We start from the raw sequence: 22,270 nt of genomic DNA on the forward strand, positions 1-22,270 counted from the left end.
TGAACAACCCCAACTTCCTCAGCCTGTCTTCATACAGGACGTGCTCCAGTCCCCTGATCATCCTCGTGGCCCTTCTCTGGACTTGTTCCAACAGTTCCATGTCCTTTTTATGTTGAGGACACCAGAACTGTACACAATACTCCAAGTGAGGTCTCACAAGAGCAGAGTAGAGGGGCAGGATCACCTCCTTCAACCTGCTGGTCATGCTCCTTTTGATGCAGCCCAGGATATGGTTGGCTTTCTGGGCTGAAAGAGCACACTGCCAGCTCATGTTCATTTTCTCATCGACCAACACCCCCAAGTCCTTCTCTGCAGGGCTGCTCTGACTCTCTTCTCTGCCCAACCTGTAGCTGTGCCTGGGATTGCTCCAACCCAGGTGTAGGACCTTGCACTTGGCATGGTTAAACCTCATGAGGTTGGCATCAGCCCACCTCACAAGTGTGTCAAGGTCGCTCTGGATGGCATTCCTTCCCTCCAGCGTATCAACCGAACCACACAGCTTGGTGTCATTGGCAAACTTGATGAGGGTGCACTCAATCCCACTGTCCATGTCAGCGACAAAGATGTTGAACAAGACTGGTCCCAACACTGATCCCTGAGGGACGCCACTCATTACTGGCATCCATTCAATTGATGTTGCTCCAATTTAGAGACAAGGATGTTGTGTGGGACAGTGTCGAATGCTTTGCGCAAGTCCAGGTAGATGACATCAACTGCTTTACCCCTGTCCATTAGTTCTGTAGCCCCATCATAGAAGCCCACCAAATTGGTCAGGCAGGATTTCCCCTTAGTGAAGCCATGCTGGCTGTCACCAAGCACCTTGTTGATTTTCATGTGCCTTAGCAAGCCTTCCAGGAGAATCTGCTCCAAGATTTTGCCAGGCACAGAGGTGAGACTGACTGGTCTGTAATTCCCCGGGTCATCCATTTTCCCCTTGTTGAAAATGGGGGTCATATTTCCCTTTTTCCAGTCATCGGGAACTTCACCTCACTGCTATGATTTCTCAAATATGATGGCCAGCGGCTATAAGGAGATAAGGCTTTGCAAAAAACGGCTTTTGTCTGATCACACTGATCTCTGACTGAGTCCATAATTTTTATGCGGCACGGATTTTAGTTGAAAATTGAAGTTGAATAAGTTTATCAATTGAATAGACTATTATAAAAAAAAAACAAAAAACTAATAAAAAAAAACATCAAAACCCCCAAACCCAACAAATGGGAACTTGTCTTCATTTTGCTTAAAATACCAACTGTTGTGTTCTGACAGCTTAGTTGGTTCTTGATTTAAATAAGAAGAGAAAAGGAATCAGGTTATTATAGATTTGCTGTTAATAGAAGGTTGTGAAAGGGTGTAATATAAACTTTGATTTTCATTCATACTTAAATGTCACCTCAGCAGGGTTATTATTAAGGGTCATTTCATTATTTGTTTTTTAAGAAATTTAATAAGCTTAATAATATTTTTATACCCACAGGATTTGAATGTCTATGTCAATGATAATAACAGAAGTTATAAAATAACTGCAGAGGATTCACAACCCCAAATCTTAGGAAGTAAAATACAGTCACTAATGTCATATGAAATTCTTGTAGTCCAGGAGATTATTATATTTTTTTTTCTGTATTCATCTAATAGAGATTTGTTATTCCATAGCAACACGGTCCTAAGTTTCATTACAAGGATGGAGGTAAATCTAAAACTAATATAGCCTCTGAAGAACCACATTTTTTCTAGTGTGAAGGATCAGTTATGTTTGAATGGATTTTTTCATCTTATTCTTAAGGAAGAATATTCTCTAGAAGAATAATATCAGTAATACATTGAGCCATTTATTTCTCTTTGCTTCATAATTAATTTTGCTTCCATAACCTAGACAAGTCTTCAGTAACTGTGATTTTATTTTGAACAGGAAAATTTAAAGTAAATTTATAAAACAAGTAAAAATCGTGAAAGTAAAATATTCAAACACATAATTGTGCAAGAGACATCATCTACTGTCGTTATTTTCCAGATCTTTCCTATTCGACTCAGTGACAATATTGCAAATCTGTGTTTCAAGAATAGCACCATTTCCAGATTTGTGTGGTAGCATTCTTAAATCAAATACTAGCAATCTTTTATGTTCTGATCCCACAGAGAAATTGCCTGATATTTCCTAAGTAGTTGCATTTTCAGCTTTCTTGTGGGGGCAGGGAAAATGTTTTCCTTCTGTCCCAAAATTCCTTCCCAATCTTCTGTTAGAGATTTTTCTTCAGTTCTGTATGTCCACAGTGTAAGCTCATCAGATATATTTCCATAGATATTTCACTTAGCTAAATGCTTTACATCCAGACTTTTAATTTCAGCACTCTTAGTGCCTGTTACAACTATATAACTTAAAATGTGGATTTGTTTGTGCCAGTGATGTTTCTAATGCCTTCAAGTGCAGAAGACATTTTGTAGAACGCCTTGTGATTTGCATGGGGGACACTTGAGACATCTAAGATGATGGTAGATACTAGTACATTGTTGTCTTATATTTGGAAATTCAAACAGAAGTATTTGTCTCAATCCTATCCCTTCTGTGCCTTTAAAGCATTATTCTAGCTTCCTGTCTCTCTGATAGAACTTGAGGTTTATGGCTCTTTCCACAATTGAGAGAGATACATCCACAGTAGCATCTTGACTGTGCAAGGGTTTATAGATTTTTTTTAAGACCTTGTGCTTAAAATCTTAAGTAGTTACCTGATAGAATTTACAAATTCGCTAGGGATCCTTAATTCCATTGAGTTCGTGTCATCCCAGATGCCTTGACATATTTTAAATCTTGTCAATTTCATGTTTGTCTAATTACCTTTTATAAAATAAGGTGTTAACAACCTGACAAGAATCTTTCAGAAAGAGGGTGAGGGAACATGAAATTAAACACAAATTTCCTGGGGCCCAGGTTATGCATAAATGAAAATCACTTCTTTTCCATAGCTCTATAGAGCTGTTTATAAAAAATACCCATGTTAAGTTATAATTGTTTGATCACTTCTAAAGTATTGAAAGATTTTTATTATGATTTTATAGGAGAATTGCATCCTTTTTCTTCTTGAAGTTTATTCGTTATGTGATAGAAACATCTCAGTTACACAACTTTTTCAATTTGCTATAGAAAGAAATCCCCAATTCAATTTGTTGTAAATTTAACATAAAACTTACTCTCAAATATGGATTGTGAGTAGCAGCATGTTTAAGATCAGATTTTCTACCTATTTTGGAAGTCAGGCTCCCCCACAGACTGTCCTGCCTAGAGCAAATGCCAGCCTGTTCAAGAGACCTAATGTTCACCCAGTATCCTCTACAAACACACAACTTTCTCAAGAGCAAGCATGGCATGTGGTATCACAAAACAAACACTGCTGTCATGTATGTTGACTTTACTAGTGAAATACATGTAAAGGACTAATGCAGCTGCTAAGAGCACAGTTTTGCTACATCTATAAATGCGCAGTGTCAGATGCTTATTTTAACTGTGACAGCAGGGTAGGAAGCATTGGTATGCATATGCTACATGAGGAAGCATTGCTAAGTACCTCCACAAGTGTGAATTTTGTATGAACCATCTGTATTGCAGCTAGTAACATGTATATATATATGTTTTTTTAGAGCTCTGTTTTAGGTGCACTCTGTTGTAAGGAGCTGCCTTTGCTATGCTGTCAAGATGTTAAAACATTAAATTAAAACATCAGCTTCCACATGAAAATTGCTATGCTGGTAAATGGCCTCTACCACTGCATCTGCTTCTCTGTCCTGTGAGCAGAGAGCTGTTGTTGACTTAGTTTTCTTTCAGGGAATATAGGATAACTTTTCTGATAATAAAAAAAAACAAAAACAAAAGCCACAAAGCTTTATTATTACCATATGCTGTGTCATCCTCAAGACTTTGCTGGTATAAGCTGTGCCAGTAGTACTTTTAATGCAGCCCTGTCTAAATGTACTGAATGACTTAAAATTTATTTAAACTATACACCTTATAAAGTCTCACTGGGAGATTACTTCATACAACTTTGAAATACCTCTACATTTCCGCAAGACAGTAAAGGGAAGTTTGTGTATTTTAATATCAGGCTTGTGAGCTAGCTATATCTGATAGTTATTAATTCTTCAGCACTACAGAAAAGTAAGCTGTAGACCTGAGGTGAATAAAAGACTTCTGATTCATGAAAGACTTGAGCTGACCTTGACAGTGCCATTAATTATGAGTAAAGCTCAAGGAGATTGCATAGCACTGCTGAGATTTTAGAAGGAGAATATAAGGATATATGCACTTTATGGGACATTAAACAATGTCTTACAAAATGTGATTTAGATCATTAGAAGAAGTCACATGGAATAGTTTTACAAGTGATCTTCCATGGAATAATGCCTTGCACATATCTGTACATCTGTGACCTGTACAACTGCATTAATGCATGGGTATGTACATAAAGTTTGGACAAATGTGCTGTTTTATATTTTTATTCTGTCTCTGATAATACTTTGTCAAGACCAAAATTAATATGGTTTCTATCCTCAAAAGGCTTTCTAAAATGTCTGATGTGGGTCTGACAGTGAAATACAGTGGTATGCTGAATTGTAGCAGATGGTCAGTTGAAAAATAACTATATCTATGGTACGTATGCCTATGCTACCTACATGGTAACAACCTAATTGCAAAGAAAAGTGGTATGTAGTTCTTTACGTATACTTCTTTAGTGATACTTGCAACAGGAAAAATGTTTTAGTACTAAAAATACCACAATACTCTTAAAAAACCCTCTCCATTTTATGTTCTAATAATAGTCTTAAAAGACTATGACATTTTTCTTCACATACAGGAATAGCTGCTTTCATCTTTTTATTATTTTGGAAAAAATGTAATATTCGCATGAACATTTTAAATATTCACTGATGTATGCTAAGATCTTTTCCTTTAACTGGGCTTTACATCTTCAGAGTAAGCAATAGAATTTTAAATCTAAATTTTCAGTGAGATTTCGGAGGAAGATATATGGCGTCTTGACATAATGTTTTCCCTTTTAAAAAAACAAAGATAACCCCCAAACAAACACAATGTACACCCCCCACCCCCACCTTCATTTTAGTTGTTAGATACACTCCAGGAAGTGATCTCCATTTTTGTCCTAAAAGAAGTCAGCATGTTGCTATTGCTTCTTGTCTTAAAGTTCTTCTCCAATTTACCATTCAGTTTTGTAACACCATCACAGCAGACTCTTTACCACTTAAACAATAAAAGTTTCAATAGGCACTTTAGTGGAATTACGAAAAAGCTACCACTCTTCCACCATGATGCCAGAAAGCTATCTTCTTTATAAGTCAGGTCAGTAAACTGTACCTTGTACGCCTGAGCTTGTCTCAGTGTAATTCCAGAGTAACAAAATAACAACAACAAAAAACTGTGTATATTGCAGGTTTTTTTCATTCCTTTGCAGATCAAACCAAAACTGACAGTATGATACGTGTAGGAACTTGCTGAAAACAGTTCTTTTATAATCAAACAAATCCTGTCCTATATAAAGCTTAGGTTTATCTTTCTAAATTGTGGTTGCTTTACTTTTTATTTCACTGTTGTAGTTGTACTTAAGTGACTTTGTCAGGGTTATAACTTTCTTCTTCTCCAAACATGTCTGCCAAGATCTTAAAGCGAGGTCCCCAGTCACTCAGATAGTCATAATCCTGATCTGCCTCGGTAGTAAGGGAGTCTATAGAACTGAGAGACTCTGCAACAGATCCATTTCCTTCATAAGCATAGGTTGCCAAGGAGTCATAAGGGGGTGCAGTTGGATCTACATCGTTTTCCTGTAGCCTTTGATTAATGAAATCCCTTATGTCTGTGTTATCTTCAACTAGTGGTCTATGACGTGAAAAACGCAAGGTGTCTGGTTTTATGTCCCTGCGTACTTTGTTATCTTCAATCACTTTGGGATTCCTCAGGGCACCTATGTCAAAAGCCTGGGTGTCCTCTTCTCCACCTCCTTCATCATCATAATGGATAACATTATCTCTGATGTCTTCTTTAGAGGTCATAAGGGTGTCCTTTTTCTTCTGCCTTCGTAGAGCTACATACAGTACCACGATGACTGTAACGAGAAAACGGAAGTTAAGACATGCACAGAAATAATTTGGTGCTCTGATGACATATCATTATCCTTCCTTTGAAAACTGCAAGCAATCAAAGGGTCATTTTTCCTTAGATGATATGGTCCTACTATTCTTTTAAAAATAGATGTGCTCTAGCCAATGAAAAGTCATTTGCTGTTTGATGTGTGAGTCTAACTTTCCTTACTGCTTGCTGTGCTGCCAAAGAAAGCAACAAATAATTTTCCTACTGGCCTGCAAAGCAGGCCAGTAGGATTGGACAGGCCTTCAGCTTTTTAGTTCAGAGACAGAGATGGGTTTTCCTTTTAAAATATCTACTACAGTAAAATAGAAAAAAATTCCCAAATTTCCACATTGCAGAGAAAAAAGCCCCACAGTATTAAAGAGGAAAAAAAAAGAATCTTTGAAATGGAGAAAAAACAATCCCACTTCAGCTTTTCATACACTTCTGTGTCTTCAGGGGTCTGCTTTGAAAAATCACACAGATATGGTTCTGGAGTGAAAAGGGGTCCAGGAGAGTTGGTTGATTTTCAAGCACCACCTTCTCCAAGCTCAACAGTGGTCCAACCCCATTAGCAGGAAATCAAGCAAAGACAGCAGAAAGCCTGCATAGATGAATAAGGAGCTCATGACTAAACTCAGAGGTAAAAAAAAAAAAAAAGGTATATAAGAGGTGAAAACAAAGACAGGTGAGCCAGGAGGAATATACAGTGACTATCTGAACATACAGGGATGCACTCAGGAAAGTCAAAGCACATCCGGTGACGAATTTCACAGGGGAAAGGAAGGGCAACAAAAAAGGCCTGTAGAAGTATGACAGCAACAAAAGAAGAAGTAAAGAAAACGTGGTTTCACTGCTGAATGTGGGAGGGGACCTGTTAACAAAGGACACAGAAAAGGCCAACCTACTCAGTGGCTTTTTTGCCTCTCTCTTTATTTGTAAGGTTGTCCTTCAGGAATCCCAGGTCCTGAGACCATAGGGAAAGTCTGGAAAAAGAAAGACTTATCCTTGGTGAAAGAGGATCAGGTCTGGGGAACTGGACACACAAGCACATGGGAGCTGATGGGATGCACACAGGTGATGAGGCAGGTGGCTGATGTCACTGTGAGGCCGCTTGCAATAATAATTGAAAGGTGATGGGGACTGGGAGAAGTTTCTGAGAACTGGAGCAAGTGCCACTCCTGTCTTCAAGAAGGACAAGAATGGGCTAGGGAACTACAGAACAGTCAGCCTCACCTTGATTCTGAAGAAAATGATGTAGCAAATCATTCTAGAAACCACTTTCAAACATATTAAGAGCAAGAAGGAGATTATGAGTCATCAGCATGGATTTACAAACATGAAATTCTGCTTAACTCACCAGATAGATAGCCTTCTACAATGAGATGACTGGCAGATGAAGGCAGAAAAGTGCATTAATTTTATCCTAATTTCAGCAAAGCTACTACATGATCTTCAGAGGTGCTTTCCAACTGTGATTTTGTGATTCTATGTAACATAGAATTTTACATACTGGTTTTATTACAAATGGTAAATGAATGGCAATCAGCTTATGGGTTTCTTTCAATTTTTTGTTTTAGAGATATATTTTGTTGAATGCAAGATATGCTTGTAGTAAACTGGCCTTTTTGTTATTTTTAATTCCCTAGCTGCCTTTGGTAGAAATAACAGTGTTCTAAGTGCTGTTGGTAAAGTGACATAATAATGAATACAGGAGTTACAATGATTATAAATCCATTGTCAGACTTCTGTGGTCTAAAATAACTCCTGATTCTGGTAATATGTTGTCTGTCTTTTTCTGCAGAAATGAGCTCAACAAGAATGATTTCAGCTGCAATTTTAATGAATTTATGTCAGGCCAGGTTCACAGTAAGAAATTAAAATCCAAAAGCAGTTTTAAATTGATCAATGGAATAGTAATAAGAACATCTGGATGTAAGATAAGAACCATTCTCTTAGCTTATGTACAGCACTGGAGATCTCATTATTTATACATTAGTTTTTCTGGGTAATATTGCCAGGCTGATTGGAATGAAGGAGTTATTAAAGGACCAAACCCTCTTTTCTAAATATAAACTCAGTAATTCAGTCTGGCATTCTGTGCAAATCAGGAATTAAAATATTTTCATTAGTTTTGTATATGCCAAGAGAATCAATCAGCAGCAGAGCTGGTAGGGAGTCCTTTGACTCAATTGTTTTTGATTGAATATGCTGGGTTTATACAATAAAATTGTATTTATTTCAACAAACCATTAGGGAAGTATAAACACAATTCTGTAGAAGGTCTCCATGGTCACCTAGCAAATGTGGGGGAAATTCAGACTTCTGAGTATTCCTGCTTCCCCAGATACTCTGCCATTTTATGTGATCTCTGCACCAAGAGAACCTAGCTCTCTGCTGCGTAGTTCATACTGTCCAGATCACTGGACACAAAGGTGGCAACTTGAAAGGCTTTCCATCAGCTATGTCTCTAGGGCTTCTAAGCACTTGGCTCTGTAACAGAGAGGTTAGACAACCTGGGAGTCCTGATTTATGACAGACTCTGACTTACCTTTTCTTGTGAAAATACATTAAAGCCTTATTCATAATGGAATTTCTTTGATGCTGAGGCTTACTCCTGACAGGTTTTACCCAGGAAACCCTTAAATGTAAAAAGAAGGTAGTCCCAAGGAATTATAGTAAAGAGGACAGCATTATTCTCACTTCTGAAAAACTGACCTAAGGTTGTTTTGTTTAAAATTTTTCAAAATTAGTGTATTTGTTATTAATTTCTATTCCATGGGAAGTATGAACATTTGCCATTCTTGTTCTGATTTGAAACATTTTTCTCACAACGTAAAATTTTTACACAGAACATAAGTTCTGACTTTTACCCACTACTACTCAGAAGCTATTAATGTAACCCTGAGTCTCTGCTTATTTCCTTATGTGGTAAATTACTGTATCCTCCAAATGCAAATAGGTATTCATTTGTTATGATGTTCTGAGTCTGCAGCTGGTTTTGCCTAAGCAGTAGACCTACACAAGCAGTATGAGATCTAGGAAGCTCACTAGTATCAAGAAGCAGCATAGGCTAGCATCTGTAAGAATCAGCCTGCTTTCTGCAACCCACATTGTGCCTGTGTAAGGTACAAAGTTGGTTTTATTTTGTTATCAGCTCATTAAGGCTATATTACAAGTAGGGTGCATGTGAATATTGACTGCTTTGGGCATGCTGTGAATAAAGCAATATTTAAATATAACATAGATCAAATGATTTACATCACAAATGACAATGCCACCTTATGAAATCCATGTCTGCCTGAAACTAAAGAGTTCCTGTAAAGTTTTACATGGATTTAGCCAGTCACAGTTTACATTGCAATTATTTTCTCCTCTCTCATTTCTTTGTTCTTCTTTCACTCAAGTTGGGATGAAGAATTAAATAAAAGCCCTTACTAAGTCCCTACTGCTGTTACTGTCAGTAGGGCTTGCCTACCTTAGTAATAATCTGAAAATAGTAACCTTTCAAGAAAGGTATTCCAACAGAACTAACTTTCAGAGGAAAAATATAGTTTGGTTTCCCCTGAAAACTGGTCCTTTTCATGCAGTGAGAAAAACGTAGGTGCTAGCAGATTCACGGTCATGGTTAGTGCTTTGGGATGCTTTTCTGGAAATGTAAAAGCATAAAAGTTCTCAGCAAGTGCCACACATTTTCAATGGCTTTTGTTAAACAATAGATTAAACTAATAACAACAGAAACCAATTCAAAGGTGAATAAGCAGAGTAATACCTTCATACTGTTTCATGAGAACTAACCTAAAAGTATGACAATACACAACAAGATTGCAATCAGTGCTCCTGTGCTGAGGCCTACTGGTAAGAAGATTGCTTCCACATTGCAGGACTGGATGGTACCATCAGAATCGCATCTGCAAACATGGATAGTCAACGTGTTTGTGCTGCTCTGGACAGGGTAACTGCTATCTTCTATTACTATTGGAAGAAAGTACTGCTCTTGCTGCCTTCTGCTGTAACCATTTCTCCTGGTTTCAATCCCAGCTGTGTTGTCTGTAAAACATGACATAGTCATTACAGTATTTTTATTGTGTACTTCAATTCATCATTGTGTTTTGTATCACCTTGAGTAGTAGGCAGCTCTTCCATTTTTTTAACTCAGGGAATGACATTATGTAATTGCCTTGTTTTATCATTACAGAAAGTATTGTATTCTGACTGGTAGAGCTATGTTTTGCAGAGCATTAAATAATACCAATTTATTGCAAATTTGTTAGCTTGACAGCTGAAATTGCAAAGGTGACATAAACCATAATTTAAAAAAAAAAGCATTACAGGTATTAGATTAGGAGGGTGTCGTGGTTTAAACCCAGTCAGGTAGCTTGTTCACTCACTCCCAGTGAGTGGTGCCGAGCTGACAACAATCGAGGTCCGTGTCCGTCTCCCCCCCTGCCTCCCCGCACCGGGGCTCTCCCCTTCCCCGCTCCCGGAGGAACGGGGAGGAGGATCGAGAGAGAGTGCAACTCCTACGGGTTGAGACAAAAACAGTCCAGCAACAAATCACCACCGCTACTATCAGCTAAAACAATGATAAGGGAAAATAACAAGGGAAGAGAATACAATACCACCGGCCAAGAGAAACGAGCTCCACCCGGAAACCCCTGTCCTTCCGGGTCACTCCCAGTTACCCCCCACCCCGGCCATGACGTGCTGTGGTATGGAATACCTCCCCGGCTAGCCCGGGTCAGGCGCCCCGTCTCTGCTTCCTCACAGCCTCCCCTCCTCCCTGGCAGAGCATAGCCTCACAGAGTCCTTGGTCAGGGTAAACATCACTTAGCAACAACCGAGAACATCGGCTTCACCAACACTGTTCTCAAACTGGAAGTCAAAACACAGCACTGTACCAGTTAACACAAAGGAAAAACATGACTGCTACTGCGGAACCCAGGACAGAGGGATATTCAGTTTTATTTTTCTTCCTATCTCCTTATATTGCAAGTCTGTGGTCCAAAGGGCTATGACTGCACATAGATTTAGAATCATGGCTCAATTAATTAATTTTCCTTTAAAACTCAAATAATATACCTTGATAAATGCAAACCTCCTTCAACTTTCCTGCCCCACTAAAAAAAAGTATAGAAACAAAGTGAGTAATTTATAATCAGTACATTTTACATCAATTAGTCATGTATGTGTTCAGAACTTCTAGAAGTTTTGTTCTGTCGTTTCTTCCCAGTAAATATTCAGTTATTATTGCATTTCTTGAATCAGGAAGGAAATGATGTGCAGATTAAAAGAACTGCATTGAGAGTAAAACCAAAATGAAATTAGCAGGGAATTAATTAGATGACAAATCTAAATGAAGGCAGCCTGCAGCAGTCACCATTTTGCCTTCTCACCCATGTTATTTGCTATATGTTTAGAAGACATCACTTCTTGTCAATGTTATATCTTTCATCTCTTCCTGGAATTCTGTTTCCTAGGTAGAAGGATTAAGGGCTCTGAATTCCACACTCAAATACTTGTGTCCAGCTCTGATTAGGGGCAGTAAGAAGGAACTCTAGGTATCCCAAATCAGACAGATTATTATCAAACATCAATGAGAGAGCACTTAACTGACAAAATGCTTATTTCAGAAGTCTGCTTTTTATCAAATGCAAATATAGACATATCAAGTTTAGAGATACTTAGTTTTGAAAAAGAAAAATGTCTCAAAATTGTTTGAATCAAACCAACTTTCATCTTCTGTTTTTTCTTTCTCTCTATGATTAATCATCTGCACTGTATAAAAAAGTTTGGAAGTAATCCAGTTTAATCTTGTTTGTACTATTATGTCTATTTCTATTAATAGAACTTTTTTTTTTTAAATTGCAATGTTGAAGATCACTTTAATACATGTTACAATGCAACCAAGTGACTTTCCATTCTCCTTTGAGAGAATCAGATTGATCTTTAAAGTCTTTGACTTTGAAATACTTTATTGCTCTTCAATTGTTTCAGTTGTTTAAGGTCCTTTTGAAAACATGGACACAGGCATGTGTTTGAACTCTGCACAGAGCAGCCTGGAGCTGCAGCCTGAAGCTGAGACAGCGTCTGGTTCTTCAACCTGTTGGCAATAAATTCATTTTCAGGATGTGCATGACAGTTTGGAGAGGAGGAATGTTCTCTCTCTTACATGAGCAACTGAGTATGCTCAGCAGGGAAGCAGCCCTCTAGAGAGTACAGTGAGGCCAGCAATGCAAAAAGAGGAAGGTGAGTAGTTCAGCTGGAATCGCTCCATCTCTGCCAGGGCCTCACTGCTATTCACAGCTGATGGACTGGCCTCAGTGCTGCTGAAGGCATAGTCTAGAAACATAAAATTTCCCTGTGTTTGTGTTTACAGAGATTCCAAATAGTAACCTACAGTTTTTGTCTTGTTTCTGTCTTGTTTCTGTCATCATTAAGTTCTACTCTGAAGAAATAAAGAACTTGGAAAAGTTTATTATACTGAGTTTACTACAAACATATTACACCTGCTGTAATATCACACTACCCATGATTCTTAGCTGTATAGAATAGCACTGGTTATTAGGCTCCTGGACATGTTTAAAAATGTTAAATGCCACCTTTACTTGTAAAAGCATTAATTGTGAACACTGAACAAGATTGTTTCCTAAAAAAAAAATAAAATTCCTTTCACAAAGTACCTGCTTGCTACTAACATAATTGCTAACTCAAAAAATAATTATATGTATTTTTTTAAAAAGGTTTCTATAGTGAAAACAGGGTTCTGCTATAACAGCTCTAATTTTGTAAATAGCTGACCTTCCACCTTTTTGGCAAACAAAAGGCCAATGATACTGAAAATACTGTACAGAGTTTCTGTTTGGATAGGTTTTTCTAATAGCTCTGTAAATCATCAAAAATGAAAAAGTCTTTTATGGTTGGAAAATCCGTCTTACTTGTGTTTCAATAGTGTACTTCTTATTGGTAAGTGTTAAGAAATGCTTTTAAGTATTTAACTTTTTAATTTTTAACATTTTAACATTTTAATTTTAAACATTTTAACATGTACCATGTATATAGGTACATACACATACAATTTTATTATTTTGTGTTTTGTCATTTATCAAATTCAAAAACCAAGGAAGATTAAGATTGTCAGAACAAAAATTGGTGGAAAAATCAGAGTTGTTAAGTATATAAAATACAAATTATTAAGAGTGTTGTGGGATGTTATACTGGTGTGGGATGTTATACTGTTGTGGGATGTTATACTGCAGCATCATTGTTCATATTCAGAACTAATTCTTCTGGAGGACTATGCATTCTCCAGAAAGCACCACAGCTGGGTACTTTGAAAACAGTTAGCAAAGTAATATTATTTAAACAAGGCAGAAATATTGCCTTGTTTAAAGGTATACCTGCATTGGCATATGAGTTCTTCCTGACATACTGACTGATAAAAGGAAGAAAATAAAACAGGTAGCAGTGTTTTTGCAGGCCTCTAGGGATATCTCAACCTTTGGTGTTCTGACAATTCCTGTCCCCTAAAAATGAGAAAAGGTTCAAGACCTGAATTTATATTAACATATGTCCTAGATAGTTTAACAATTAGAAATGTCATAAAAAAGTTAGTCTGTAGACATGACTGTAATATAAAGTAATCGTATCTGTCATTATAACCACAGCCTGCTGCTCTGAGAGATATGGGTAAGCAACTTACTTCTGTAGTCATGGACTGTGAAATTTGGCTTGTTGGAGGCCTCAGGTGACAGTCTGAAGGAAAACCTTTGCCCAGTTGGTGACAGATCTTTGTCTGCTGCAGTGATAATCTGTATCACCTGAAATCAGATTAAGATTAATTTTAATCCTGAAGTCAATTCACTCTTCTAAAAGTAGTAGTTTTATAGAAGTGCAAAGTCAACATCAAATGAAACAATGCAAGTGAAATTCCAATGGATTACTCTCATTTTCCTAATATATTGGACAGTGGAGGCAAGAAGTTTGATAAAGTTTCCAGAGAAATCATGGTGTTTCAGAAAGTCTCACTTTGACATATCTGAAGGAAATAAAAATGATTTAAACTATATTCATAGCAGAAGTATTTAATATTTGTTCTTTGTATCAGAAGACTAGAGACTGTTTTCAGGTGAATGATTATTTAAAAACAGTTCACTTTATCTGCTACTACTATCACTATTACGACTGGTACATGTTGTAGTATTTCACAAAGCTTGTCTCTAATTTCACAGTTTGAAATGAAGTAGAGAGGGTTGAAAGGTCTGCACCATCTAGGCCTGAAGGAGCTTTTGAGTCTCAGAGTCCTATCTACTAGATTTCAGGTAAACACAGTGCAGTTAAAATATTTCATAGTAGGATTGCCAGTGAGTTTTTAAAAAAGGCATTTTTTCATTAACTAAACATCTAAATATCTATAATTTTTGAAAGGTCAGTGCTTGTCTCAGACTTCCCTGTAAAAAGTTCCCCTTTCTACTGTTAGTACCTATATAAAAAACTAAAGGTATCTGATAAACTAGAAGTTAAATTAGGTTGTATGGAAATTAGTTGAAACATAAGAAAAAAAAAAGGAATATCATAGAAGTAATGGGGAAATCTGTAACAAAGGCAATAAAAATAATTGATTAGGTATTATATACATATAAAAAGAAGTCAATGATTACATAGTAGAGGCTGAATATGTTCCTTGCTTGGCTGCCAGTAGCTCTCAAAGTTGAGCAGTTGAAGTTACAAATCTTATCTCAGAACCACTACTGGCTGTTAATATGTATGATGGTTGGCCTTGGTGCTTTGCAGCACTGTATTTAATCACACAAATTTTGTGCAGGAGCACATGCCAACAGCTTCTAGGGACAGCTCTATTAATACTGGCATCACTGATGTTAATCACTCAGTTAATATTCTGAGTCTGAAAGAGGTTTTGCATGCTATGTATATATTTGAAACCACTTATAAAAAACAAGCTTTCACAAGGACTGTCTGGGGTTGTGGGTTCTTTCCCTCAGAATAGGACACAGAAATGCGTGTAGTTTATCCTACTCCACTTATTCACTGCAATTTTACCCTTAAGTGTCCTTAAGGAAGGCATTCTTGACACAGATATTAAATGCACAGTAAAAGGTGGCTCAGATCCATATTATCTGGGTTAATAAAAATAAATGGACCATAATAGACCACAATAGACCACAAACAGGATTCTTTCCAAAAGGTGTTTCCAACACAGACATTTTGTTTGTAACAAGATTTCTAACCATGATGTCCTTTTCAAACCCCCAAATTTCTGGTATTATAAAAAATGACAGAAAAAGCAAAATAGTAAGCATCCCAAATTTCAAATACCTGTCCCATCTTGGCATTTTCACATACGGATGTCTCATACGGAACTGAAATTTCTGGAGGAAACTCATTGACATCCAGGATATTAATTATAACGTTGACTTTGCTGGTTAATTGCGGGTTACCTATAAATGATTTTTAGGAAAAAAGCAGTAAGGAAGGCTATTTATGTTTTTTGTCATCCCTAGTGTTCATGAGCTGCCATAAACTGTTTTTATCCCAGTATTGTGCCTTCTAACAGCCCTTGACTTCCATTTATTTCTGATTTGTACTAAGGAGAAATCAGAAGCAAACATCATTTTGTACCAGACTTTGATACATTACACTTCATGGGGTAAGGAATCAGTCAACATGATTATGTTTATTAGAGCATAAATCATAGAATTTGAATTATACTGTAAGTAAAGATGCAAAGTTTTCTTAGACCACTTTTCATGGAGTCTGGGGAAGACATTTCCGATGATTAAAACTGAATTGTGTTTTCCACAATGGAATGCAGAAAATCAGTACTTATTACTTAGCTGCTGTTTACATCTACAAGATATTAAGGAAGTAAGTGGAGCAAACCCATTTAGAAGGTGGAGAAAAGTAAGATACAAAGATATAAAGAAAAATCTTGATGAAAGCCAGACAAAGTAAGTGGTGAATTTAGCAGTGAAATATGTAAAGCTAGCATTCAACTTGTGGATAAACAATTAGGCTGTGTTATAACTGTTTTTTCTTTAACTGCTTAAGTATTTGCAATTAGCAAATACTTTTGTGCAAAAGAAATGCTAAAAACCAGTATACATTATTCTTCATTGTCCTAACAATGCAGATAATCTTCACCACTGACTAGATGCATTTCATAAACAAGTTTATCTGCAAATGAAATGTATGAAGAAATTAGATATAAATTCAGTCAAAAGCAAACAAAATTCTCTTTTACTTTATGCTGAGACCTCTTGCAAGGTAGCAGATACATAAAAAAGCCAATTTAGCTAGTGAGTAAAAAGGATAATTATTTTATCTTTTTGCATTTAAGAAGAGTGGCAGCCACTATACAGTCAGCTATTCAAGAAATCTATGCTGTGAATGAGAGTGGTGTAGGAGCAGCAGCATAAGCGTCATGGTTAAGTGCAAATAACAGTTTTCTTAAATCTTCAGACATAAAGAATGGTTTGGATTGGAATAGACCTTAAAAATCGTCTAGTTCCAAACCCCCTACCATAGGCAGGGACATCTTCCACTAGACCAGGTTCCTTAAAGCCTCATCCAACCTGGCCTTGAACATTTCCAGAAATGGGGCATCCACAGCTTCTCTGGGCAACCTGTTACAGTGTCTCACCACTCTCACAGTAAAGAATTTGTTCCTAATATCTAATCTAAATCTACCTTGTTCAAATTCAAGGCCATTCCCCCTTGTCCTATCCCTATATGTCCCTATAAAAAGCCTTTCTCCAGCATTCTTGTAGGCCCCCTTTAGGTACTGGAAGGCTGCTGTAAGGTCTCCTTGGAGCCTTCTCTTCTCCAATAACCCTGACTCTCTCAGTTTGTCTTCACAGGAGACATGCTCCAGCTCTCTGAGCATCTTCATGGCCCTCAATGAATGATTCTTGAAATTATTTGCATTAGCTGCTTACTTCATAGTTTGTATAAACCTTTGCATTTCTGTTGTTTGTAAATAACATAGCGAGGGGCAAAGTGTCTTCATGGTGACACTGTAGAAATTTTACATTATCTCTTGTTCTCTGGAGCTGTTAAATGCAGGGTTTTCAAGAGGCTTCCCTTAAAGCCAAAAGGTTTCTGCCAAGGATTTCCTAGTTAAGTAGGACCAGCTACAAGTGGAAGTGTGTTTTAGCTTACAAGTAGTGGATAAACTGACCATCCTACAAACTCAGCTTGGAATCTAAAAAAAAAGAAAAAAAAAAAAAAGCCACAAAATCCCACTACCCAAATCACATAATATTTATAGTTCTTTCCTATGAACATATCTAACTATAGTGAACATATCTAATAGTATCTCTTTGAATCCTCATTAATTTTCAATGGAGCATCATCCCTATGTGCAGAATGTCTCTGAAGAAAGGCATTGCGAAGTATGAATGAAGACAGAGTTTGGTCTAGCAGATGAGAATTAGGCAGTGATTCTTTAGAAGCCCAAAGAGCCAGAAGAAATCTGGATCGCTTGCTCACAACTGAATTAATTACTTTTTATAATGAGAAACAAAAAAGTACCAAGAAGTTATTTTAGTCAGCAGAGAGCAGAACCTCAACTCTGAATATATAGGGATCAGAAAATCCTGGAGTAGGTCAAGTTCACTCAGTTATTTGCAGAAACAGTGTAACTTAAAAATTCCCTCCTAGCAGTGCTTGCTGCAAAGAACACAGCAACTCACATGCAGCAACTCAGGTTTTCACTTAGTTTTTCTGTGTTTATTTTAAGGTGCAACACTGAACAACAGGAGTTAGGACACATTCCTCAAAAACATTACAGATTAATGCCTTGCCACAAAAGTATGTTAATTTATTTCCTTTTAGAAATATGTTAACAGTAAAAGAATGAACATATTCAAAATTTGTGCATGATGGACATAACAGATATTAGCTGATGATGATTTCTATTACACGTCATATTTTTAGGAAGTATCTTACGTAAATTAGTTTTTCAGCTTTTTAGAACAGTGGGACTGTATTGAACAAAGGAATTTGACATTTTGCCTTTCCTCAAAATCATGAAGGGATGGCATGCTTTGGAAATACATATGAATGTGAGTATAATTTTTGCATTTATTTCTCAGTGAGGGTCTGTGATTTATTTTCTATGATTCTTTGAAAGATATATTAGAAGGCCAAAATCTCATTTGTAAGTATTTTAGCAAGGTAGAATTTTACATTTTATAAATGATTAGCAAAAATAAAATACGAAAGTAAACAGAATTACTAAAGCATAAGATGGACTTACTTCTGGATTTTAGTTTATGTTGTTAATTTTCTTTATGGTTTGCTTGATACCAGTTGAGCTACTCATGTATATAAAGGGAGACTACAAGGATATAGTGTACAGCTTCGAATTCATATATCATTACAAAGATCTGTAATACTTGATGTGAACAAAGATGAAGAATTGCACTTCAAATACTACTTTGAAGACTTGACCTCCATTTTTTCTGGTTTTGTTTTGTTTGCTGTTTGTCTCAAAATTGTACCTTTTTGAGCCCTGTGAGCATAGTAGTAAACACAAGCTGGTATCAGTAATAAGTCACTGAAAACATCTGCTCATGCCTTTTGAACAGAGATTACACAGATGAGAAGTTGTTAAATCATTAGCCTAGGAATTAAGAAACTGATTTCAGGTTTCTACCTGTAAGATACAAACAAATTAGTTATCTGCTTCTTTCCTCAACTTCCCTGTCTGTAAAGACGTCGACAACCTTGCTTTCTTCCTTTGCTCAAGTACCATCATCTGTTAATATCTTCATGGTTCAAGGATATTACAGTAGTAGAAAATATGTAAAATGCTTTGATTAGTAAACTTTTGAAAATCCAAGATATCTAAGAAAATAGATACTGACCATCAAGGAGAACTGGTGATTACTTAATCCCAGTTATGGTATGCAGAGGAACCCCAATTTGATATTTAAGATGAGGTTTCTTTAGTATTCACAAAATTTGGGCCTAGACTTAGAGAGCTGGTAAATTGGTTTCAACAGGAAGGATTATTTATTTTCAACTTTTAACTACTGCCATGAGAACGGGAAAGCAGAAATCAGATCTTATGCATCTTATATACTTCCTTTTTTTTGTAAGATGTAAAAAACATTCCCATATTAGCTAATTTAATAGCACAGTGGGGGACTTTCTGAGCCCTAGACTGTGATTTTTTGTACCATTATGTTCTTACAGCAGCCCTTGGCACAGTTTGGCCTGGGGCAACTAATGGTCTTGCAGACAATTCACATGCAATTGGTGGGTGTTAGTATGGGTGAGGCATCACTCACAAAGAATCAATTTACATGTGGGCAATCTGTTTGGAAGGTAAGAGTGTTTAATGGCAGAGAAATAGCCTGCTCAGTGCCAGTTGGCCTTTGTGCTTGAAACAAATGCAAGACATGTTTAATTTATTAGCTTGGACAGAGTCTGTGGGATCAAAAATATGCAGGACCAGAAACCATGGAGGATGCTAGGGTGTTGATTTACTCTGAGAAGGGAAAAATAACTCTACAACGAAATATAGTGAGGGAACAAAAAGAAGTATGGCAAAATAGGGAAGTGAAATGGGGGAAAAAAAAATATGAGTGAACACATCCTGCCCTTGATCATGCACTTAGTTCTATATAAAGGCTGATTTTTTATTTCTCTGGATGGGTAAGGGACCTTCTGCATTGAGCTGCCTTCACGTCTGTGTCATTATCTGCATGTCAGAAGAACAATCATTCACCTCCCACTTAAAAAGATCTCTACTTTGGGACAGGCTTCTTAACAAGGGTGAAATAAAGTTATGGTGTCTTATGTTAAATATGACAGAAGGCTATCCATCACTTTATGCTGGGTATACTTCCAAGATGTTCTCAAGAGTCAGTTGTGCTGTTTTGTGTAGACAGATTCCCAGACAGTGTTTAGATCTGATGTTTTCCAGGGTTATAAATAAAGATCACAGTCTAATGAGACATGGTCAGAGTTGGTCATTGCATGACTTGAGTACTTCCCATTATTATGGTTCCCTATATGTGGAATCAGCAGCTACTGTCCATCTGTAAGATATATTGTTTTATTGCTGGGTAACCAGGACGTCCTTGGTAGTGAGTGTATAATTTGACACAATCAAGCCGAGGACAAGCAGATTTCATAATTAGCTGTTTGCTAAGGGTCCAAATTTTGCCTCTGTTCAAGCTGGCAACCTGTACCAGGCAACGTAGGCAGGGGCAGGATCTGGAATTTAGGGAAGAATAATCTTAGCATATACACATATATTTATATTTGAGATAAGTGCAGAACAAGGACACTGGACATGAAACCATTTACAAATTCCCAAATAATCAGGCTTTTGAACAAGACTTCCTTCCCTCCTCTTTCCCCCTCCATAAAAGGCAATGTCAGCAAAGGTAGTATCAAGTATCATAGAATCATAGAATGATTTGGGTTGGAAAGGACTTGAAGATCATCTAGTTCCAGCCTCCTTGCCATGGGCAGGGACACCTTCCACTAGACCATATCACCCAAGGCTCTGTACAACCTGGCCTTGAATACTGCCAGGGATGGAGCATTTATGACTTGGCAGTTTGTTCCAGTGCTTCACCACCCTTACAGTAAAGAATTTCTTCCTCATATCTAACCTGAACTTTCCTTATTTAATCTTAAATCCATTAGCCCTTTTCCTAGTACTACAGTCCCTTACAAAAAATCCCTCTCTGGCATCCTTATAGGCCCACTTCAGTTATTGGAAGGCTACTATATATCCAATGAGGTAATTCTCTGTTGCCTCATTTTTGAAATCTATTCCATTAAAAATTATAAATTCTGGTACTTTAGTGCTAATAATATTCAAATTTATCAGCATCTAAGAAAAGTCTAAATGGTACATCCATATCAACATTTACATATAGCACTTGCATGCTGCTATACTAGCTATCTAAACTGCATGCCATTTACAACATTGTTTGAAAAGTAAAGTGATTGTTCAAAAGTCATAATATTACTTTAAGACTTTAGTGGCTGTGAGAAAAAAATGTAACACAAGCATCAACTGTGATTTATACGCGGTTTCATTTTGAAGCTACAGAAGAACCAAGAGGAACAATGACATAGAAGGCCCCAGGGCTAAGGCACAGACAAGGAGTCCATGTAAGCCTACTCATGACCTTGGCATCATTTTCCACATACAGGAGAATGATCGCAAAGCCAGTTTAATTTGGTTTTCTCTCTGATTTGATGGGGATAAAGCTGGCAGAGTTTTTTTATAATTGGCCGGTTCAAGAAAAGATAATTTGCAGAATGACCATTAGGATCTGTTTAAAAGGTGAGGGGTTTTGTTGTTACTGTCTCACACTGAGAAAGCAAAAAAGTTTTTTAAACAACAAAGCTTAATAAAACTATGACTAGTTTCGAGTGTGTTTAGTTTAAAGAGATAAGGGAATGGAGAGTTGAAATACTTAGGTAACAGTAGCATCTATTCCTGACGCAAGTTATGCAACTAATTGCAACACTGGGCCACTTTCCTTAGGTAATCATGTATATGGTAAGACACTCTTCAGCGCACTTTTTCTCTAATAAGAAGTGGCAGTTTCAGTGTTTCTACATCAGCACTAAACAAGTGGAATTTCTATTTTTATTTTTTTTAGCATAAATATTTCAAATATAATATTTTCCTGCTTCTGCAGCCCACTGACGTCAACAGAAAGACCTCTGTGGCTGTTAAGTGACCCTTTGAATACAAAGACTTGTATTCAAAAGGTGGTATATGTCTATGAGAGTTTCAGTTTGACATAATCATGAAAGAGGAATGCTACACAGAAGGATGGCAATGGAGAAAGCAGCTGCATAATACAGCAGCAGAAGGGAATTCTTACTTAAAAAAAGACCCTCAAACTACTTAGAAGACACAAATACAAGAAATGAAAAAAACAACCTCCATCACAAATCATACAGGAAAAGAAAACACGTAGTTAGTCTTAAAGTCTTGGGTAGAGAGAAAGCACGAGAGCAGAGATGCAGCACACAGACTTATTTGTTTAGGGCCTTAAAACTTGACTCAGTTTTAGTGTACTTTTTGTGTGGGAATTGAATGAGTCTTCAAATTCTTTCGCCTTCAAAAAGCAGATTGACAGA

At 37.0% G+C, this 22,270-nt stretch overlaps 1 protein-coding gene across 5 annotated transcripts in view; it reads right to left on the reverse strand.

Moving 5' to 3' along the window:
- Positions 1-4,891: 4,891 nt before the first annotated feature.
- Positions 4,892-22,270, reverse strand: part of LOC134163125 (cadherin-12) — a 550,087-nt gene continuing 532,708 nt past the window's right edge. For 3 of the 5 annotated variants that reach the window (XM_062617681.1, XM_062617682.1, XM_062617683.1), the window contains exons 10-13: positions 15,467-15,588; positions 13,833-13,950; positions 9,929-10,180; positions 4,897-6,110 (exon numbers count right to left, since the gene is read on the reverse strand). In XM_062617681.1, the coding sequence (XP_062473665.1) occupies positions 5,611-6,110; positions 9,929-10,180; positions 13,833-13,950; positions 15,467-15,588 (992 nt within the window). In that variant the 3' untranslated portion in view covers positions 4,897-5,610. Of the gene's footprint in view, positions 6,111-9,928; positions 10,181-13,832; positions 13,951-15,466; positions 15,589-17,085; positions 17,180-22,270 lie in introns of those variants that run through there. The other 2 variants (XM_062617685.1, XM_062617684.1) reach the window with 2 other exon arrangements.

This window comes from Pezoporus occidentalis, unplaced genomic scaffold (assembly GCF_034315485.1).
Source record: "Pezoporus occidentalis ecotype Australia unplaced genomic scaffold, CSIRO_AGI_Poc_V1 ctg2, whole genome shotgun sequence".
Taxonomy (NCBI): domain Eukaryota; kingdom Metazoa; phylum Chordata; class Aves; order Psittaciformes; family Psittacidae; genus Pezoporus; species Pezoporus occidentalis.